At 44.9% G+C, this 23489-nt stretch overlaps 2 protein-coding genes across 3 annotated transcripts in view; both read right to left on the bottom strand.

Annotated features, from left to right (window-relative positions):
- The window catches only part of ADAL (adenosine deaminase like), a 34637-nt gene extending 28316 nt beyond the window's left edge, over positions 1-6321 (bottom strand). Inside the window, exon 1 of the mRNA XM_018560491.1 lies at positions 6226-6321. Coding sequence (XP_018415993.1) covers positions 6226-6273 — 48 coding nt within the window. The 5' untranslated portion in view covers positions 6274-6321. The remainder of the gene's footprint in view (positions 1-6225) is intronic.
- Positions 6322-11404: 5083 nt separating this feature from the next.
- Positions 11405-22077, bottom strand: TM2D3 (TM2 domain containing 3). Of its 2 annotated transcripts, XM_018560496.1 has the most exons (6): positions 21938-22077; positions 20336-20428; positions 19143-19300; positions 15439-15619; positions 15223-15298; positions 11405-11800 (listed from the first exon to the last, which is right to left on the bottom strand). In XM_018560496.1, the coding sequence occupies exons 1-6, from the start codon at positions 22050-22052 to the stop codon at positions 11635-11637; spliced, it is 789 nt and encodes a 262-aa protein (XP_018415998.1). In that variant the 5' UTR covers positions 22053-22077; the 3' UTR covers positions 11405-11634. The 2 variants fall into 2 exon arrangements, with proteins under 2 accessions (XP_018415998.1, XP_018415999.1); XM_018560497.1 differs by lacking the exon at positions 20336-20428.
- Between the last annotated feature and the right edge of the window lie 1412 nt (positions 22078-23489).

The raw sequence follows: 23489 nt of genomic DNA on the forward strand, positions 1-23489 counted from the left end.
AACCCCCCCCCCCCCCCCCCCAGATCCGAAGTACACAGTAGAAATAGGAACCAAGTTGACGCCTCCTCTTCAGACAACGCACCCAAGACGAAAGACATAAACATCTATAAACATCTTGGCAGGAAGTTATGCATAAATGGATCTAACCAATGATAAGCTAGAATATATAAACTAAAATACTTTTCTGCAATGCTACGCTCAAATATACACGTTCACCTGTTAAATAAAACCATATGAAAAGGAGAACAATAAAGGAGAAGTGTTTTTACACTGACTGAGTTGGCGTGATTTCATTTTTATCTCCGAGGGTATACCCCGTATAATCAGGCCAGGCGGCAGATACAAGTACGGAATCTTTGATCCGATCTAAATTTGTGAGCAGGTCCAAAACAGCGTATCATTATTTTAAAGTTGTTTAAGGTTGTTTGTTTCTTACAGCCAATCAACAATTAAATATTCTTACTGACTGAGGAAGTTCTATTTTGAATGAAACGCATTAGCATTTGAGCACAGTGGAGTGGATTGGAAGCCTGTTAGTCCCTACATGTGGTAAAAACTTTCGGCACACAGCAGCATTGGATCTTGTTATCTGACGGAGTGAATCTCTTAACACTATTACATACTAAACTTTGGTGGATGATACAAACATGGGTGAGACCTGCTTCATTGTTATCTTGAACATTGCTGTTTTAGCGCGATTACATATCGGAATGATATACTCTTCTGACACCATGTGAAATTGCCTAATAGACAATTTTTACTGAAGGATACAAGATAATATCTGCTTAAAATGCTGTGTAGCAGGATGTTTACAGCTTAGAGACACCTCAAGAGGCACAGTCAGGGCCGGTGCTAGGATTCTTGCCCCCCCCCCAACAATCCCGTGTGATAGCAATTGGAGGTGACAGGTTCTCTTTATTGACCCTGTCACCTCCAATACAGGAGTTCTAGCAGAGCACTGTGCTGGAACTCCTATGACAGGTGAAAGAAGGGCACAGCTCTCCCCTCTCACCGTCTACACGGAGCGGCAGGGGTACTTTTAACCCTGCCGATCTGATCACTGCATTCAGAGACTCGTGACTCGGCGGCGGAGGACGGAACTAAAGGAGAGAGGTAAGTGCAGGGGGGAGGCTGCAGACTGTTTACATGTGATCTCGGCGACATCGCCGAGTTCACATGTAAACGAAAAATCGGCTGCCTCACTCTACATTTAGTCCTGCTTGTACAAAGCGGGACTGAATGTAGAGAGGGCAACTTCCCCACAAGGAGACCGCTGCCGCCACTCTGCGCCCTGCCGTCCCGAGGCCGGGCCTCGGTGGCCTTGTGGGAAATCCGGGCCTGGGGATGAATGTTACCCATTATTATTCATGGGGGACTCACATGGCCAAGTGCTTTATCCTTTGAGGGGGTTTTAATTCATCACATTTGATAGATGTTCTTATGTGATCATGAGTGTATGAGAAACGGTCGCACGCCTTCCATACACCTGCCGATTATCATACCTTGGAAGAAGGTCAAACAACGCGAATCCCCTTTCACTTGATAAATATAGTCGGGCGTGAAGGACCCGGGTGGCTGCAAAGCTAGAATACAAGGGAACGCCTCCTCCTTGGTAACGACCCACTGTATCGTGTCCACATGGACGATTATGGCAAAGCTTTCAGGGTCTATGCGTATCTTTCCCTCAGAGTTCCAGGTGCATATTAACAATAAAAAGAAGGCTCCATAGTGCCCATCAATGATATAAGAGTGCATTTGTGAAAAATCTACTTACATAAAGTCAAAATATAAAGTGAATCAACGACTGCAGTCTCTGAGGGATAGGTACACATAGACCATGGAAGCTTTGCCATAATTGTCCATGTGGACACGTTACAGTGGGTCATTACTAAGGAGGAGGAGGCGTTCCCTTGCATTCCAGATTTGCAGCCGCCAGGGTCCTTCCCACCTGACTATATCTATCAAGTGAAAGGGGATTGGCATTGTTTGACCTTCTTCCAAGGTCTGTATTCAAGGTGAGCAGCACTCCTGTGGTTGATCGGTAATTGCCGAAGTTAACGGGAACTTCTCACACTGAAGCTGTTTATGTTCCCCGTGGAACTTTAATTGTCTATCGGACACTTATGTATTACACGTTTTCTTTGCACGTATGAGTTTTGTGCACTTTATTGAGAAAGATTTCATGTATTGATGTGAATATATGTCATTTATAATTGGGTCACACCTATTTTATGTAAAACAAACTAAACAGGAAATTATTTTCTTACACATTGTTTAGAGAGATATAGCGCGGCACATTTTTATTATTTTTCAGTGTATTCCTTCATGTGTTGGATTAGTGCTCCCTGCTTAGGCTTGTTTTGTTTCTGGCGCAAAGTTATTCACATTTGTTTAGGTTTTAAAATGTATTCCAAAGTGAACCTGTGTATTACCCATCTAAGGCAAAGCGACCGGTTCAATTTAATGTCATCAACTGCAACAGCACACTCGGCTTCCCTTTGCTCCTCCGCCACTTTCAGCATCAAACAAAATACCATCTCCTTCTGGGTATGGAGGAACAAGTGACTTACACATGACAGTACTTAGTGCTTGGTCACTCAGCACTGTCACAGAGGGGGATGGGGGGACAAAGGGAAGGATAGAAGAAGCTTCTGAGGATGCCGCCATTAAAGTGAACCAGTTGCTTTCAGGCCACAAGCTGGAACCTTTCACAGATGCACTGCCATCATCTACAAACACTGGGCATGGGCCTAGGGGTGCACTGGTCATCTTTCAGGGCCACACTTTTCATTAATAGCTAGAGAGAGGCAGCATCTGGTTCATAGCTGAGCTGTGTTTGTGGTCCATCTGCCTTTTCAGCAGCTAAATAGAGAAAATATATTTTCTGAGTTATTCCTTCTTTTGTTGAATTAGGCTGGGTTCACACCTAGGCGGATTGAATATGCACGTTTTTCACGCGTTTTTTTAACCGCGATTCACGGTTAAGTTTCCGAGGGATACTTGGCTGTATCCCAATGGAACCGCCCGACCAAAACGCCCCAAAGAAGTACATGTACTTCTTTGGGCGTAGGGCGGTTTCCCGCACGTTCGTACTCGCGGAAAACCGCCCAGATGGGAACCATGCACATTGAAAATAATGGCATTTCCCTGTTTGAGGGTTTTTCCGCGAGTACGAAAGCGCGGAAAAACGCCTAGGTGTGAACCGAGCCTCAGTGTTCGCTGCTTAGGTCACTTGCTTCTGGCGCGAGGTTTTTTTTACACATTTTTTAAGCTAAATGGAGAATCTTCATTGATCCTGTCTACCAATCTGTCTAAGTGCTTACTTGTGCTGTAGAGTAAATTCTAAGCATCCTGGCCATCTATCTCTCCTTGAGACACTTTAATCTCTGTCTAATTACTTACTGGTCCTTGTCACTCAATAGCAGGCACAATATACTTGCAGTATTCCCCTGGTGACTTCATCACTTTCCAAGCTACAATCATCCAACACAAGTACACATATCCTCAACAGTACAGCCACCCTGATAAGGTAAGGTCATCTGAACTTTGGGTTCAACTCTTAGGCCATAGACCTGGATGGAGGTACAAGGGCAATAAGATTGCCCTTATTCAAATGACTGCAGAGTCAGGCTGAGCTTACAGCACTGGTGCCCAACCTTTGGCCCTCAGGACTCTTGCAGGCAGTAGTCAGTGTTTTCCTTAGTTAGATGCTTACTTAAAAGAGAACTACGGCCTAACCTTTACTGGCCATAGTTCTCTTCAGGGTCACAGGAAGACATATACTAATGTCCTCTGATGACCTAAAATTCAGTATATAGTGGGTTATTGCCCGCTATATGCTGAGAGGGTAGCACCACGCCGCAGCCAGGATGGATCCCAACAATACTGTTGAGATCCAGCCTGCTGGCTGATTGACAACTGGCTCTGCCTATCTAGAGGCAGCTGTGCCCGCCCCCTCCCCGTCCGTTCCTCCAGTCAGCGCTGGAGGATCGGGCAGGGGAGGGGTGAGTCCCTGCGGGGAGCGGTCATTGACAGTCACTGCGCTCTGCAGGGAGATGATCGAAAAGTGAGCAATCAGCGGTATGTGTTCTCTAACTTCCCGACCAATAGAGCCGACGTGTGGCAGCTTCAGTGTCACAGATCATCTTAATATGATGGTGATGTGTTTTTCACTCGCCCCATAATCCTCCTTGAAGCCAGTGAAGGAAGAATGTTCTTTAGACTGGATTCCAGTGGTGTAGAAATGTCTGTATTAATAATGAATGTCTCCACAAGCATGTTCCCAGCCTCCACCAACTCCTGTGGCATGTTTCCTCATGCATGGTCTCTATTTTCTTTTGCATGTCTTCAGCCTCTGACAGCATTCTGTAGCATTACCTTCTATGAATACTATGTGCAGCCCCTTGGCATAGTCAAGGGCCGCAATTGGGCCCCTCGATATCAGGAGGTAGGTGGAGCAATGCTAATTTATCAGCAAGAGGTACAATGGTAATTGGGGAAGGGTCTTTAATCTGTCCTGTCGAACATTGCCCCCAAACTCCTTTCATAGGGTCCTCTGGACATCATTGTCTGGTTCGGCCATTGTAGCTTCAGCTAAGTACATTAGAGTGCCCATCCAGCTAACCCAACATCTGAAATGGAGGAGGGGTGGAATACATGACCCTCCCTTTCCATCCATGATATTCCAGATCCTGAATCCCAAACAAAACACTTCATAACTGCTACAGCCATTGCTAAAGTCCTTTATCCATAACTGGAGTATGTGGGATTACCAAGTCACTATGAGATATGTATATATATTCATGCAGCTTAGTACATAGGGGACTGAGATGCATATACACTGATTTACATGGAGGAATACAAGTAAAACACAAACTTATCCCAAATGCCGGTGTTCACTAACATGTGCTCACCACTGAGCCTGTATATTAGATCACTTCATATTACATTCCTGTTCAAAGAAAAATTGTCAGCCTCACACATTAAAGGCTCATACATTGAAGCGGAAGGAAATCTGAAGGTACAATCGCAGGTCAACGGACACTCCGCTAATTTGCAAGTACCTTCTGATTTTGGTGTGAATGCAACCCTGCCCTATTTACTGACATTCTCTATGTATCGTGAACACAGATTCACTCTATTTACTAACATTCTCTATGTAACGTGAACACAGATTCACTGTTTACTAACATTCTCTGTGTCAGGGGTCAGCAACCTGCGGCTCCGGAGCCGCATGTGGCTCTTTCATCCCTCTGCTGCGTCTCCCTGTCCAGGGGCGGAACTACCATTGGGGCCTGAGGCTGTGGGGGATATTTACTAACATTCTCTATGTAATGTGAACACAGATCCACTCTGTTTACAAACATTCTCTATGTAATGTGAACACAGATCCACTCTATTTACTAACATTCTCTATGTAACGTCAGCACAGATTCACTCTATTTACGAACATTCTCTATGTAACATGAACACAGATTCACTCTATTTACGAACATTCTCTATGTAACATGAACACAGATTCACTCTGTTTACTAACATTCTCTATGTAACGTGAACACAGATTCACTCTGTTTACTAACATTCTCTATGTAACGTGAACACAGATTCACTCTATTTACTAACATTCTCTATGTAATGTGAACACAGATCCACTCTATTTACTAACATTCTCTATGTAATGTGAACACAGATCCACTCTATTTACTAACATTCTCTATGTAATGTGAACACAGATCCACTCTATTTACTAACATTCTCTATGTAACGTGAACACAGATTCCCCCTTATTTACTAGCATTCACTTTGTACAGTGATCAGCCTGTGGAAGAATAGCTGAGACCACAAAGCCCACTTTTGATGGATGGGTCACCATCATCGGTGTTCTATCCTTTGTGGTGAATGTCACACTGTGTATACAGATCGATGACAGCACTCTCCTCCCAGTGAAAGTTGTAGGATAACAGAGCACTTCCTGATCTCCTATAGAACAGGCACATCATAGGCTCAGGATCGTACCGCTCGCTGTCTGTCGGGTCACCTCCATGCTACAGCAATAGCGCAATCCGGACAAGCGCTGCAACACACATGCAGACACCGACTGAAAGCCGATGCCAGAAACATTTCCTATTTCTTGTAGAGAACCCTAGTCTGATTGGCTGTGTCGGCGGGTGGGAGGAGCCATCAGAACGTGTAAGTATACCGATTAGTAATGTAGAATGATCTCACCACTTTGGGAAGGTTCTGATAGAAGGGGAGCAGTGTGTCCTCTGCCATGGTCCAGCTGTGCCCGCACCGAGCTCTGCACTCAGCGAATCAGCGCCACACACAAGTTCTTCCCTCTTACTTAAAGAGATCAGAAGGTAGGCGGACGCTGATTGGTCGGCTGGATCTCCCTTTTTATAGGCTGGAGGCGGTAATCCTGCCCACACAGTCACATACCGGAGAAGTTCCTCCGATCATTTTAGGACACACACTGCTTACCGCGCACTGTAACATGGACAGCGAGGTACCTGAGGGCTGACTGACATTTCTCATCCATGTGACTACTTCGTATGACGAGCTTTACATACTGTCCCCTCACTAAAAGGAGCTTACAGTGTAATGACTCTACCTCACATGCCAAGCACGCTAAGGCCAATTAAAGCCAAACCTTTTTGGGGGACACCCTAACATTTCATGTTAAATTGTTTCATGTGTAAAAAAAAAAAAAAAGTGCTTACTCCTCATTCAATTGCCTTGAAACTTTGCACAACCTACGTTTTCAGCTTCCCAAACCCGTCCTGGAAGTTTCATGGGGTCTGGTTTGCCACAAGGCAAATGAGCACCATTAAGCTGATATTTGGGGAGCCTAATGTGGCTTAGCATACGTTAACCGATTTCCCCCAAACTTCACACAAGGACCCATTATACATGTCAGGCTTGTAGGTGACGGTCACACCCACCGGTGGCCAGAGTTGGGTCATTTCACTTAGCAAACCCCAAACATCATATATTGCAGCTTAGCAGTCCTTAGACAAGGTGGTTTTATCAGTTTCCTATTTTTGGGGCAATCAGAAAAATAGCTGTAAATCTTCCCAGAATTCCAGTGTCCTTGTTACTTCCTGTAAACTGAACTCATATGTTATTACCAGGCTTCCCTGCTATCCTTTGTGAACTATCATCCTAACTCAGGGATGTAGAGAAGGCTTGTCGCACTCCTTAGCGGATCAGGGTGCTTGTAATGACTGCAGTGCTAAGCCTGATGAAGGGACCCTGCCCGGCCCCAAAAGCGCTGGTCTAAACTTGGCAGGGTTCTGAATGAACATTTGGTGATCCTCAAAAGGATTCTTGGTGTGCTGGTGACATTCCTTATACTATCACCCTAAGGGCTCAGTCACTCTAGATGCAGAGCGTTCCGGCCCGATTTAGGCCGGAACACACTGCCTCGCATTGCGGCCGGCTCACTTTTTAGTGGGGTCGGAGGGGACGTGGCGGGCCAATTTCTACCCCACTTAAAAGTGAGCCGGCCGCAATGCGAGGCAGTGCGTTCCGGCCAAAATCAGGCCGAAACGCACTGCATCTAGTGTGACTGAGCCCTAACTGTCCCCTCCGCTCTTCCAAAGACCTCCTGCTGCTTGTTAACTCCTTCCATGCCCGCCTCCAGGACTTCTCTAGAGTCTCTCCCATCCACTGGAACTCTTTACCCCAACCTGTCCAACTATCTCCCCCCTGACTGCCTTTATATCGATCCCTTAAGACTCATCTCTTCAAGGAAGCCTATCCCACCTCAACCTAACCACTGAACTATCACTTTCTCAAACAATTCATCCCCACACAGCTACCTCCTCATGTATCATCTCCCCGTCCCTTTTAGATTGCAAGCTCTCACAGGCAGGGCCCTCCTTACCATCTTGAATTGTATTGTAATGTCTTCCCTATATTGTAAAGCACTGTGCAAACTGTTGGCGCTATATAAATTCATAATAATAATAACTACATAACACCCCACGTATGTAATAGCAATACGAAGAATATATTATACACAATATAAAAACATTTTCTCCACGAACATCCAATACAGCATAACGGACAGCTGAGTTTGCCAATATTAGGTGTGTGTATACACAGCCTACCTGACTTTGGACCTACATGCACATCGAGTGGAACAATAACTATGCACACTGCAGTGGTAATTACAGGAAATATTTTATTTACAGTATTGCTTTGCACATACAAGTGTAACAGAGGAAAAGGAACGACGTGGAAGGGACAGATGTTTGGTTGCATTCTGTAAAAGCTGTATGAAAAAACAAAGTCAACAATGGTCTTGTTGTAGAACCTGGAGCTGATAGGATTGGCAGCTCACATTTCTATAGCTAGTAAGCACCGGGATCAATACCACTCCTTACCATGTATCAACTAGATATAGATTTACTTATTATACACTTGTGTGTCAATGATGAAGCAGCTATTTACATAAAAGGATCATTATCACAACAAACACATTTTGTATTCTGATGACTGTGTGGTTAATACAAGTAATGAAAGCGTTAAAGTTCAACACCTGGCGCAATAATCTTACTGGAGCTCAGCAAGATGTACAGTGCCTTTGGTGTAAACCCTCCTGCTATAGTCAGCTCTTCCTTCTTCTTCCTGAAAATCATCACCAGGTATACATGCGGATGGAACTCCAGCTCCCGCTGAGCCTGCCCCAGCTGTAGCATTGTGGTCACATCTCCATCCCTCTCCCCTCCTGGTCAATCACAAAGTAAACAGCCCCAGGCACCATTGTATGGCTGACCAGAGGGCTAGTAGAGGGGGATAGAGATGCAACCACAGCTCCGAGGTTTACCAGACCTGCAGCACTACAGGTGGAGCAGGCACAGAAATTCAGGAGCTGAACTCCCACCGGAATATATACCAGATGATTAGTGGGGAAGGCAGTGCTGAAAATGGCAGGAGGGTGTACAACTAGTGCACTGTACAACTTACTGAACTCCTGTAAGATCATTATGCCCGCGCTTGGGCTTTAAGTACATTCGTTTTTCGTTTTTTTTTTTATATTTCACATACCGTTATTTAAATATTCCTCCACATTTACATGGCCACAAACTTGCCTAATAAACGTGGCAACAACAGAATTTGGTACAAACTATAACACTACCAGGGCGGTTTTAGCTGTTGCAACACCTTGTAGCATCATAGGTTTGTCCCAACCCCTGTCGCTGGAGGAAAATATAAATGAAGGCTTGTAAAATTAGAGTGACCCAAAACTCTAACCTTACCATAAACCTAAAAATGCATTCAAGTACCTTAACTATTAACAAAACTATCTTATTTGTGTATCACTCGGCTGTAGATCCTCAAAGCATCTCTGAATTGGTGCTGCCACAATCCTTCCTTCTGGAGGGTGGCTGCTTTTGTTCCCCATTGTCCCTGCGTGTGTGTTGTAAAGTAGTCACCGCTCCAAGCACACTGCTGTGATGGACTACAATCTCAATACAAACAAACAATCTCATGTTTATGTTCCTAATTTGTATTGATAATGTAGTCCATCACAGCAGTGTGCTAGGAGCGGTGACTACTTTACAACACACACAGGGACCATGGGGAACAAAAGTAGCCACCCTGCAGAAGGAAGGACAGTGTCAGCACCAATTCAGAGACAATTTGAGGATCTACAGCTGAGTGATACACAAATATCATACATTTTGTTAAACGTTAAGGAGCTTAAATGCATTTTGTAAGATTTAACTCCTGAGTTTAATGTCACTTTAACCCCTTTGTGACTGACGACGTACTTTTGCCGCCGGGAGTCTGTTTAAACTTGTAGAGCCGACTGTCGGCTTTACAACAGAAGCGATCCTGGCGACTTACCTGTCGCCAGATCGCTTCTGCGTCCCGAAGAAGGGATCACTAAATTTTGGGGTTTAATAAGGAGTTGCGCTAATATTGCGCAACATAAAAATTTTCAACTACCACCATTTTATTCTATAGGGTCTTGGCATTCAGAAAATATATAATGTTGGGGGGTTTTACGTCATTTTCAGGCCTAAAATGTGGGATATAACATGGGTGCAAAAATGGACAAAAAGGGCCTCCGTCATGAAGGGGTTAAAAAGGAACTCTTATACTGAATACTAGCATTACAAGTAATAATGTTCCCTTGTGGAAAGTAAAACTCTCTCTCCGGCTACACACAAAGCGCTAGTGAGAATAGCCACTATCCAGCCAAACAGCAGTGCAGTGACCATGCTAAGCATTCTTTATGGATATCCTGACTAGAAAGAAAGTAGAGAAAAGAAAAACCAGCATCCAATGACAATAAATAAATAACAGAAAGTACAGCTCGGTGAGCCATATACAGTAGTCCACAGTACTTGTCTTATTCAGGGCTTAGCTGCAGCCAGATATTAAGCAATAAACAATTATCTTAGATTCTAATAACATGATGAAGGGAACCTGTTTAAAAAAAAAAGAGAGAAGACGATGCAGGCTGTTCTTACGGACTACTCCATCAGTATTTCCTGCATCTTGCTTTAATACTTTGAGACAATGACCCAAAACGTATGCAGAAAGGAACATGCTTTTCCATGACTTTCCCAATCTACATACTTGATGCAGGTCATTGAACTGGAGCCAGTGAGCCAGCATAACAGCATTTTCAGAAGGAAGTCAGCAACAGCAGTTTTGTTATGTATCTAATGACAGGATTTGTGTGTATAGGCACTTTTTGTGTACTGTGTCCCTTTGCACTCCCACTGCCATCTGAATACTGCAGGATCTCCGAGTGTACATGTGTCCTTGGGCTCATTACCAATCACCAGTCAACTGACACTGACCACCAACTACTGTGTCCCTGCTGGGATTTTATTTACCAGAATCAGTTCACGTGAGAGTAAAGAGAACACGAGATCGGGTTGCTATCCTTCCCTCTAGTAGTGTGGATAAAAAGCATTTCAAGTGTGATCACACTTATACATTTATATATTAGAACAGTCTTTACAAGAAATTCTACGTAACCTCCAATTCCATGCAGTGAAAGTGGAAGAATCTTTACAAACATATCAGATAGCAGTAGCAATGTGTTTTAATGAATATTGGAATTGGTATCTCTAAGCTGGTAAACCAAGTAAGGCCCCTTTCACATGGCTTTCCGATTAGATCAGAAGCTCAATGTTAGTCTATGGGGAGACGGTGTAAACAGAGTTCCGTTTTAGCAAACCTGAACGGGACGAATTGGAGGTAATTTGATGCAAATGGCCACGGAGGAGAAAAGGAATGGAAACGGATGTCACAAGATCCCCTGCTAATCAGAATGGATGCCAACCATGTAAAAGGGGCCTAATAAGGTTCAAACAACAAAATTCTGACGACAGAGTTGCCATAATATGTAGCGTCAACAGTATGAACGCATAGCAAGCTCAGAGAAACACTTTTCTTTTGTCATTTAGCTGTGCAAACACTATTGTAGTTATTAAAGAAAAGAGAAGTGACATTTTCTAGTTAAAGTTCCAAGAAGCATCAAAGTTCTTTGAGCCAATTTGACCTCAATGAAAAGTACAGATACCGTACATCATATAAAATATACAAAATAAGAACAAACTGAAGCGTTCTGAAAAGCTGAGGCTTGTTCTCTCTTTTGGAGCCAATGTGCTAAATATAAAGAGATCCATCTGCAGGTCCAACATACCCAACACAAATTAAAAACACATCTATCAAAGTCCAAATTCCCAGGCCTCCGAAACTGAATAACTTTCCTAGTCCTTCTCTCCATTGGCCCAGGTAAAAACGATCGGCACCAAATCCTCCAAGTGTGATACTGCAAGATACAATATTGGAAACATAAGATCTGTAAAACATAATGTATCCATATTTTACTCCACTAAAACCCCAACGCATACTTAAATATTACAAGATCCACTGATATGTGATAGAAGGCAACTCTAGGTGCTTGCACCCAGCAGAGACTCCTGGGTACTCTGGAAACCAGAACATCCTCTTATGGAAATTCCATTCAGCTCCTGTGGTTGACCGGCTGGCTCTGCCCCCCACCCCAGTGCTGGTCTGTCACTGGCCAATAATGAGGTGGAGTAGTCAGTGGGGCCAGCCTCTTGAGTAAGGAAGCTGGTTTCAAATGTATCGTTTTCTGGGTCTCCTTACGTACACAATAGGAAACTGGTATGTAGGCACCAGGAGGTGGCTGTTATCTCTTACCAATGGCTCTTTAGAAACATTGATCTTGCTTCAGACTGGCTTTAACATTTAAAACTATGAGCTTTAAAAGTATACCTGTAATTTCAGAAATATAAGAGCTGCCCTTGCTGGCCTCCTTATGAAAATGTATGTTATCTAGCTTTGTCTGACCTCTAAGCCACAACCCAAGAGTAAGCATATAGCAAAATGTCAGAATTCATTATCTCCATGCTTGCTCGAGGTTAGTCACTAAAACTATTGAAGCCAGGGCATTAACACAACAGCCAGGCAATTAGGATTTTCATGAGAAGTCAGTAATGATAGCCTTCATGACAAATTTACAATGAAGAGAACCTGTCAAATTACAGGTAAAAGCACAGAAAAATCAAATGTTTTAAATGCTTACTTGCAGCGTTTTTCCTTTCTATAAACAATTTGTATTGGCTTACAATGCTTGACTTGCTAGCACATTTAACCCTTTAGGAATAGCCAACTCCCTAGCACAGCTCTCTCCTCTTCTGGGTGTGTAATTACTGTCTGAGCTGGCAAGCTTATCTGCCCCTTCCTTCACCTCTCTACATAACCTTGACAGCTCTGAGTATGCTCTAGTCTGCTGGCATCACCTCCAAGATGGCGGGCCCAGCAGCAGTCTCTGGGCTTTTGGATGTCTACATGGAGGCTTTTACAGGTAAATAACATGCATGAAATATGGCAAATGTACATATGATCCTATGGGAAGATCGTTGTTGAATGGGCTGGGTCTCTATAGTCACTTCAGCGCTCACATCTGTACAGCACCATGGACCAGGGCAGTTTTTACATTTCTGATATAGCTCTGTTTATTCAGCAATACATTTGTCATCACTTAAGATAAAGTAATACATATTTTATTTAGGACAAAAATGGCTTTCTTTTGTGAGACTGTCTAGCATTTTTTATTTCTATGCAATTCATAGACAAAAATAATATATCTATAACTAAATTAAAAAACAAGTACACTTTTCTATTTGATCAGTGTTAGTTTTAAAAATATGAGTGTTCCTGTAGATGAAAAGTATACATTTGTCCTGTTTAATTGATACTGATATAATGATTCTGGTACAAAGCATCACAAAGTTTTTTATAAATTAAATCAAGCCTCTTTTTTTTTCCAATTCTGCACTTTTTTTAATGTGAGACTAAAAAAGAAAAAAAACAAAACAGAATAAATAAAAGAAAAAGAAACAGGTTTAAATATTAAAGTTTAAAAAAAAAAAAAATGGCAGGAAAAAAAAATAATTGCTAAGGGGAATGAAGGAAGTAATACTTTAGTATTAATACTTTAGTATTACTGAAACAGCCCTCCTAAAACTCACCAATGACCTAATAACAGCTAAAAACAACAGCCACTATTCCTTACTCTTGCTATTAGACCTTTCTGCTGCTTTTGACACTGTTGACCACCCGCTGCTCCTCAAAAAACTCCACTCGCTTGGCCTACAAGACTCTGCTCTCTCATGGTTCTCCTCCTACTTATCTATGCGCTCCTTTAGTGTCACTTACAATTCTAACTCCTCCCCTCCTCTTCCTCTTTCTGTAGGGGTCCCCCAAGGCTCTGTCCTTGGACCCCTCCTCTCTCCTCCCTTGGTCAACTAATAACCTCACATGGCTTCCAATACCATCTCTATGCCGATGACACTCAAATTTATCTTTCCACTCTACAACTCTGTGTCCTCTCGTGTCACTAATCTACTAACTGACATATACGTCTGGATGTCACAACATTTCTTAAAGCTCAATCTTTCAAAAACTGAGCTCTTGATATTTCCTCCCGCCCGTGCACCTTCCCCCAACATTTCAGTTGAGATTGATAACACAACTATCCACCCCTCCTCCAATGCCAGGGTCCTAGGTGTCATCCTTGACTCTGACCTCACCTTTCTTCCCCACATCCAATCACTATCCAAATCCTGCCGCCTTCACCTTCGTAACATCTCAAAAATACGCCCCTTCCTCACCAATGAAACCGCAAAACTACTCATACACTCCCTTGTTATCTCTCGTCTTGACTATTGTAACTCCCTCCTCATTGGCCTTCCACTACACAGGATATCCCCCCTTCAGTCAGTTCATAAATGCAGCTGCCAGACTCCTCCACTTGACCAACCACTCAGTGTCTGCAACCCCCCTTTGCCAATCCCTGCACTGGCTTCCACTCGCCCAACAGTAAATACAAAAGTAACAATGTTACTTTGTATCCATCTACCTCTTGGCTGAACAGTGTCAGAAGGTCTTTTTTTTTGTTTACACACACACATCAAAATGAAAGCCAGTATTCGGCAGCAAATATGGGGTGTGAATTATATTGGGTGTCTAAATAAAAAAAGAAAACCTGTATCAAGTATGGCACACACTTGCTGGGCCAAACTGCAGAGGCTGCTGAATGCACCTGTGCACCGGCACTAGGGATGCACCAATACTAGTATCGGTGCAGATGCCGAGTATTTGTGGGAGTACTTGTACTCATCCAAACGCTCCAAACGCTCTGATACTTACCTCCGATACCGGTACTTAGGGAGCATGGAGCCGGCTTCCTTTCCAATCAGGAAGCTGGGCGGCACGTAATGACCCGTCTCCCTGATTGGTCAGGAAGCCAGGCTGCCTAGGAACAAGTAAAGCCGGCTTCATAGCCAATCAGGAAGGTGGGAGGCGGGTCATGATATATTGCCAGGCTTCCTGATTGGATAGGAAGCCAGCTTAACGTGTTGCTACGCAGCCTGGCTTCCTGATTAATCAGGAAGCCGGGTAGCACCTCATGACCCACCCCAGGCTTCCTGATTGGTCAGGCAGCCAGGCAGCCTCAGTAAGTGAAGCCGGTGTTCTTTCAATAGAACACCGGCTTCCCAGGCAATCAGGAAGCCAGGCAATGGGTCATGAGTATCGGTACTCGATATCGGTCAGTACCAAAAAAATATATATTGCAACTCGATACCGAAAAAACGGCTTCGGTGCATCCCTAGTAACTATAGTCAGTAGTAGTTTCAAAGCAGAACATAATGCAGCAATTACCTTAGTGCAAGTGCTGTGGACCACTTGTAACCCCCAGTCCAGTTACAATATAACATCTTTGGGAACACACGCCGACCTGCAAAATAAACAGTGCAAATGACTACAACCAGTAATACCAGTTTAAGCACAGATGTCACAGAACTGACTAACAAGTTAAAAAATGACCTCTTGCTATGCTAGCCTTTCCAAAACAATTCTGAGAACTACTTCACATACCTAAACAATGCACATGGTCCTTGACAGTGCAGGTGGCATTGTAACGTTGTCGAGGACAGGCCACGGTCTTGCAGATACTTGAATTAGATTTACTGCACTCATAGTCAGAAGGCAGGAGCTGCCAGCAAAACTGACAGGTCATACTGATCGTGAAATTTTCCTGTTTCTGATGGTTGTCATCCTGCGCACAAAACAAAAAAAGGAGAAAAGTCAGCTAAGTAAGCCCTTGAAGAAAATAACTATCATTTATGTAGTTCTATAGCTATAATAAAAACAACATTTTACAAATATCCCTAACAAATCCCAATCTGCCACCAGCAGCATAAAGGTTAATGACCCCAATGGTTCTTTTTCTCACTTAAAGTAGAACTCCCGACAAAACGCAAAAGTCCCCTAAAAATTGTAAGCGTTTCCTATCATACTAACAAAACATCCTATTTGTAATCTGAGTTGAGTTTCCAAGCTCATATCTGTTGATCCTGACAGTGCTGCTGCTGTGGCAACATTTCCTGTGATGGTTACTGCTGCAGAATTTGCAGCGCTGTCAGCCCTCCGATTCCTTTCTCCCTATTCAGCTATCCATCTTCAGAGGCGGTTGTCAGCCAGAAGACACTTTCCTGGTACCTACATGGCAGCATACCTATTGGATGCTGCCATGTACAGGTACCAGGAAAGGAAAATGATGGAAAGGTAAGCATACAAATTTCCATGTTACTTTCTTCTCCACCCAGGGCAGCCATCAAAAATTTCGGGGCCCCCTCCCTGCACCGCTCGGTCCCCATAACGATCCCCCCGCACCGTTATGATTATACATTTATATATAGCTCTGACATATACCGCAGCGCTGTACAGAGAACACTGAGCCAGTCACATCAGTCTCTGTACAGAGGAGGTTACACTCTAATGTCCCCCCCATAGTCACATCAGTGATCAGACGATCACTCCGGTGTTTGTGCTGTACACGGAGGATCGGTAGATATCAATGATACTTACCGATCCTCCGCTCGGCCACGCACACAGCCGCTGTCATCCTGAAACGGACAGGAGGAAAGCAGCTCCGCTCTCCTCCCTGCCTGGATTACGATGATCGAGCGGCAGGCAGGGTGCTATCCTCCTGTCAGTTTCAGGATGGCAGCGGCTCCCCCCTCGGATCCGCCACTGACCTGCACACCCGACCCGCTGGACTGACCGGAAGTGACGTCACGTCATCAACGTGCCGTCACTTCCGCCCTGAGACGAGCAGCGCCGTTGATGGGGCCCCAGCTTGTCTTGAAGCCGCTGGAGCGGCAATGCTGGGGCCCTGCGTTGCTAGGGCCAATACTCCATCCCCGGCTGCTGCGGGGGCCCGGCCGCCTTCTCGCACTTCACCGTCGGCCGATACTCATGTATGGGTCCCGGGCGGGCCCCGGAGGCTGCCCGGGCCCCTTACATGAGTATCGGCCGTACCCCCCCTGACGGTGGCTCTGTCTCCACCACTCTTCCCAGTGTGAATAGATCCTACCCACTACCCCAACAGAATTATAGTTTGTGTATGAAGCATGACCTTGAATCTGCTTAGATGCAGTGTGTTAAATATCTATAAATGTGGCTCCGATCCAGCGCTGACTCCTCTGGGCTTGCTGGCACTTCCTGTCCCACGGTGTCTGCATGCGGGTGCACACCGTCCATCGACTTACCTTGTTCTCTACTCGCGCCCCGGCCGAAAATGTAATCTGCGCATGTGCCCGCCCCAAGATTTTTTTTCACATTTTTCGGAGGGGAGCCCGCGGGGAAGACACGTGTAAGCATTAAACCTGTTCAAATCGGGTTTTTTTTTCCTTGACACTTTTTGCAAAAAAATCTTGGGGCGGGCACATGCGCAGATCACATTTTCGGCATTATTAAAGCCACGGGATTTTTTATATATATATTAAAATCCCGTGGCTTTAATAATCCTTTAAAAAGGAGAACTATGGGGTTAAGGCTTTTCCCCATAGTTCTCCTTAGGGTAACGGGAGGACACAAACTAGCGTCCGCCCGTCACCCTAAGCTCAGTATACTGCGAGCTGCTGCTCGCGGTATACTGAGACGCCGCAGCTGAAGCGGATCCCGACAATTATGCCTTGATCCGCCCAGCTGCGTGAGAGGCAGAGTCAGCTGTACCCGCCCCCTCCGCCGTCCGATCCTCCAGTCAGCGCTGGCAGATCGGAGCGGGGAGGGGGGAATCCAGCCACTCCCCTGTCACGGCAGAGAGCTGTGACAGGATCGAGAAGTGAGCGAACGCCGGTATGTGTTCGCTCACCTCCCGATCTACTGAGCCGATCTGTGACAGTCTCATTGTCACAGGTCGGCTAGAACTATGAGGTGAGTGAAAAGCACTCACCTCATAGTTCTCCTTTAGGTATAAATGCAGCTTCCTCATGTCCAATGCCATGTTTAAGTTTAACTGATATCAGTTACTGGGAAAACATCTGAAATGCAAAGTAAATGAAGTACATGTAATTCGGAGGTATCTGCAAAGCTTTACTCACCCCTTTTCTTATACAAGCATCTTTGTTAAAGAAAAGATATAAGCAAAACAAGCTCTCCTGCAGAAACTGCTACTTCAGGATCCATGGCAGTTGGTAACATAACCTCTGCTAAAAGGGAACGTGAGACAATCTGCGCACTAAGTGAAGTAGTCCAGGGCTTGTGTTATTGTTTAACCCCTTCGTGACTGACGACGTACAGTGTCGGGGCTGTTTAGACAGACTCCCGGTGACTTAAGACAACTAGGGGGCTAGTGTTTTCCCCATAGTTCTCTTTAGGGTAACGGGAGGACATATCCTCCCATGATCCAAAGCTCAGTATATCGCGGCTATTGCCCGCTATATACTGACAGCGCTGCAGCCGGGGATGGATCCCGACAATGCTGCCTGGATCCACCTTGTTGCGTGAGTGACAGCTGGCTCTGCCTATGTAGAGGAAGAGCCAGCAGTGCCCGACCCCTCCCTCAGCCGTTCCTCCACTCAGCGCTGGAGGATCGGGGAGGGGGGTAACCCTGCGGGCAGCGGTGACTGACGGTCACAACTCACTGCAGGGAGACGATCAGGAAGTGAGCTGACCTGTGACAGCTTCTGTCACAGGTCGGCTCTAACTATGAGGATTAGTGGAAATCATTCACCTCATAGATCTCCTTTAAGGAAGCAGGATAGGCAGGAATATAGAATTTCTTATTTGGATTAAAGCTCAACTGTTTAATTTGCTTGCACTTCTCTAATATGCCTTAAAAACTGTGCTCAGTTTGGGTCCAAATAAATGATAGCATGTGTGTGGCCAGCACTAAACAGCCATGACAAAGATATACAAGCTATGTAAAGCTGGAGATCATCATACAGTAAATACTGATAAAAGCATGACTGACACATAATACCCTAACTTAACAGCACAAAGCGAAACTATATTTTAGGTCAACCTTTCCTGAAATAAATATGGGGCTGCCATCGCTGATCTCCTTTAGAAAATGCTACTTGTGTGTCTATTATGCTGATAGACTGGCTTAACACTTTTTCAGTGAGCTAGAACAACTGAGACACAAGTATAGAAAGGGAGAGTAGAAAGGCAGATCATTGCAAGGCCAAAAGGCAAAGACAAGCAAAGGAGGGGGCGAGGCAAGCAGTTCTATAATACAGGAGATATTTATTAGATATTAAAAGAGTATAATATACTTATGTTCATTTCCTTACCACACACATGACATGGGGTTTGGCTGTACAGTTATAAATATCGAGTTTTCCATAAGTACAAGTTTTGTTTGTATTGCATTTCATACAGTCAGCAGGTAACTTGGTGCAGAGGTCATTGCTTGGACATTTAGCTATATAATCAGGTGTAAGGGTGACGTCTGAAAAGAAAAACAATAACATTTTAGAAACAATGTTTCTTCTACTATTCATCTCACTAAAAACACTCATTAGGGTATGTATCCTTTAAGAACTGTAAACAAGTACATTTACATGGGGGCTTCTAAGCACCCCAAAGCCAGATCACCAGTGTACGGATGTCTCCCTATCTTTGACTATATTTAAAAGTAAATCACTAGCTAAACATATATGAACTATGCACAGGGCCATCTGCAGGTGCGTAACTAGAAATCACAGGGCCCCATAGCAAAATCTTGTATGGGGCCCTGTGATTTCTAGATAAGTCCACCTGATAACCCAAACAGCCCACCTGGGGGTGACACTGCAGAGCCCACCATAGACTCCCTATGGTGGGCTCTGCAGGGTCTCAGGAGGGAGGTCAAGCCGATCCTCTGTCCGCCTCCTTCCCCTCCACGATTGCTTGCGGGCCCCACCTCCTCTGTCACTGGGCCCCACCTCCCTCATCACTAAGACCCGCCTCCTTAATCGCTGTCGACGACGTGCCCAGGCACCGCCTTCAAAGCTGCTGGTTGTCACCGACTCAGCAGCCGCCAGTGACAGTCAACAGCCTGAAATGCCATAGCCACTGGCCATCCATATAATTAGGCGGCCAGAACTCTAAACATCCTGAGACATGCTGCCTGGTGTTCCGCCCAGCTCACTGATGTCACTGGTTGCCAGGAGCTGGGTGGGACACACTGGCTGGTGTGCTGCCCAGCTCTGGGCAACCAGTGATGTCAGCGAGCTGGGTGGGACAGAGTACAGAGTTGGAGCCACCAGCAAAAACCACCCATCAGTAATGTACCCCTCCAGCACACCATGCCACAATTCCCCAACCGGCTTCAGGTGATGAAAAGTGTAGGGACACACCTGACTATGCACAATGTTGCTGCACTATAAAGTCTAGCCAATGAAGGATAATATGTACATGAACCCAACAAAAATGATCAATTCGTGAATTTCCAATACTATGAAAAGACAGATCTGTGAGCCAACCTGCAGCTGATAATACTGACCTGTAACTTTGGTGCTGGGTGGAACAGAAGATGACAGGGGCTGGTCTTTTAGGGCCTGTGCAGCAGCTTGGAAGTGCTCAAAGCTCAATGATCCTGAAAAAGTAACGAGGTTTAGGCTTTGATGCTTTGCAGTTAACAGAACCATATAATACAATCTATGTATTTCAAAGGGTAAATCCACACAAAATGTTTCCTCATCTTTGTTTAGATTCCACAGGTTCAGATTGGTTACTGTCCTGTAAAAAACAGAGACCCTGGAAATGCAAATGTCCCATTGTGGAAGTGGTCTAATCTGAAACCTTTGAATGTACAACCATGGGGTCTTGCCGATCCCCCATGGCTGCTGTGACATACTGCATTTGATGTTTTGACTACAGCCTTACTCCTATTGGTATAAAAGGTATAAGATGAGGAATAGCTGTCACAACCCTGGGGTTGGAAGCATCATCTTAAAAGGCGATTTATGGGGAGAGTGAAATGCACCCATCCCCATAGTTAGAGCTGATGTGTGACACTGCAGGTGTCACACATCGGGTCTATAGATGGAGAGCTGAGCTGAGCAATCCGCTGATCACTCAGTTTATGATCGTCTCCCTGCAAAGAGAAGTGACTGTCAATCACAGCTCCCCGCAGGGATTCCTGCCTCCCCTCTCCATTCCTCCAGCGCTGTCTAGAGGGACAGATGGGAGGAGAGGGCGGGTACAGCTGGCTCTGGCTCTAGAGAGGCCGAGCCAACTGTCAATCAGGTAGCGGGGTGAATACAGACAATATTGTCAGGATCTTTCTAAGGTGTAGTGTGGCTCTACAGATTCTAGCAGCAAGAATCCCAAGTAAATGACAGGGTGGCAGCAGCAGTCCGCATGTAATGGTAAATGGTAGAATTGCCTGTGGTTCTGGATAGATGATCGTCTCTGAATTCAATCTGTCTGCAGACCATCAATCCAAAAACCACAGGTAATTGCTCCATGTGTGATCACATGTAGAATGCTCCTGACAGATGCGGCCGCTGTCAGCCTGCCATTATCTGGAACATCTGTACACACATCTGGAATCCACAAGTTCTTGCTGTAGGAATCCCCAGCCACAGCATAAACACCTGGGTAAAGGGTGCCTAAAGTGTTCGCTGACCAAGGTCTATTTCTCTATCTCCAGCAGAGAAAACTGAAGCCAAAGATTTAGGATAAAAAAAAAAAAAAAGCTGAAAAAAACCCAAAAACATTTGTGGCATGTAAAATGGATCACACTTATGTATTTCAACTGTGAACCTATCACTCTACACCAAGGGTGGGCAACTCTGGCCCTCCAGCTGTGTTTTAACTACAAATCCCAGCATACCTCTGCCTCTGGGAGTCATGTCTGTAACTGTCTGTCTTCCAATGCCTCATGGGACTTGTAGTTCAACAACAGCTAGAGGGCTTAAGTTGCCCATCCCTAGTTTCCACTAAGGCCAGAATAAAACGTACACTTCTGCTATATCGCTTGTCCCTTCACACACAGAACAGTGGTGCAATACAATGGTCTGTACAGGCAGACCAATATGAACATCATGTCCATAGAAGACCAGCAGGGTAGTCTGAGCGGAGATTCCTGCAGGACACTTACCGCGCCCGGAGAACACGTACAGCTGTGAGAGGAAGAGCACCACTCTGCAGAGCCGCTTCAGTACTGATGACAATTCAGCCATATTGCTAGGACAAGCAGCTTCCTCTGGGTGCATTGCGCAGCCGCATCCCGGACAAAGAGAAGCGCTTCACGCCTCGTTCTGACTGGCGACCACGCCCATATTTAAAAGGGAGTTTAGTGTAGTTAGGATAGTGGGCGTGGCTGCATGCGGGAGCGCCAGTGTAGTTAGTATAGTGGGCAGGGCTGGATAAAGAGCGCTATTATAGTAGGCGGGGCTCAATTGTAATTAAGACAGTGGGCGTGACTACGTACCAAAGCTCCAATGTATTTAGTATAGTGGGCGGGTTTGTTTACAGAGCTCCAATAAAGTGGGCGGAGCTGTGCAAGGGAAGGTGGTGTACTAGCAGACAGGGCACTCTGTCTGCAGATTATGTGAAAGCCTAGCTGTTGGGTGAGATCGTAGTCGGCAGGGGTGTTGCTAGGGCTGTAAAAGACCTGAGGTGCCCAAGGAGAGGGATAAGGTGGTGCACGTTACCGTACTGTGCCTGGGGGGAGAAGGCTTATAGGGGCATGGATAGATTCTGAAAGTACTCATTGGGGGGAATTTATAAAAACCGAAGCACACAGAATCTGGAGCTGTTGCTCATAACAACCAATTAACCAACGGAGAAGCTGATTGGTTGCCATGGTCAACTGCTCCAGATTCTGTCTGCTCCAGTTTTTATGAATTCCTCCATTGTATTCACAGCACACATATGCCATTGTCCTTCTAATCAGGGGTGAGGCGTGGGTAATGCAAAGACTGCAGGGGGTCAGGAATGGGTAATGCACATAATGCAGGGGTCATGAATGGGTAATGCAAAGAGTGCAGGGGTCAGGAGTGGGTAATGCACATAATGCAGGGGTCATGAATGGGCAATGCAAAGAGTGCAGGGGTCAGCAATGGGTAATGCACAGGGTGTAGGGGTCAGACTTACATAATACAAAGAGTGAAGGAGTCAAAAATGGGTGAGCACTGATGTCAGGACAGTGTATTGGACAGAGTGCAAGGTTCAGGAGTAAGTAACGTTCAAAGAAAAGGGGTCAGAATTGGGTAATGCACAAATTACAGGGGTCAGGAGTATGAAATGCAAAGAGTGCAAGGGTCAGGAGTACGTATCACACAGAGTGCAGGGAACACGAATTGGTAATGCACAACAGTCAGAAGAGGAAGTAGTGCAATATTGCACCTTTTCACAATATTCTAATTTTCTGAGATTGTGGATTTGGGGTTTTCATGAGCTGTAAGCCATAATCATCACAATTAGGACAAATCACGGCTTGAACTATCTTGCTTTGCATGTAATGAATCTATCTCATATATTAGTTTCACCTTTTAAGTTACATTAGTGAAATAAATGAACTTTTGCACGATATTCTAATTATTCGAGTTTCACCTGTATTTGTAACCATTAAAGTAAATATGTATAGTAGAGGAAGCACACAGTAATGCCTTTATCACAATGTTTTTTACTTGTATTGTATGTGAATG

The sequence above is a fragment of the Nanorana parkeri genome, unplaced genomic scaffold (assembly GCF_000935625.1).
Source record: "Nanorana parkeri isolate BGI_ZX_2015 unplaced genomic scaffold, ASM93562v1 scaffold459, whole genome shotgun sequence".
In the NCBI taxonomy this organism is placed as follows: Eukaryota; Metazoa; Chordata; class Amphibia; order Anura; family Dicroglossidae; genus Nanorana; species Nanorana parkeri.

Coding starts and splice junctions, on each gene's coding strand:
- TM2D3 (XM_018560496.1), bottom strand. CDS start 22,052: ATGCACCCAGAGGAAGCTGCTTGTCCTAGCAATATGGCTGAATTGTCA. Junction 20,429..21,937: donor GTACGTGTTCTCCGGGCGCG/GTAAGTGTCCTG, acceptor TTACTTTTTCAG/GATCATTGAGCTTTGAGCAC. Junction 15,299..15,438: donor GGACCATGTGCATTGTTTAG/GTATGTGAAGTA, acceptor TTTATTTTGCAG/GTCGGCGTGTGTTCCCAAAG.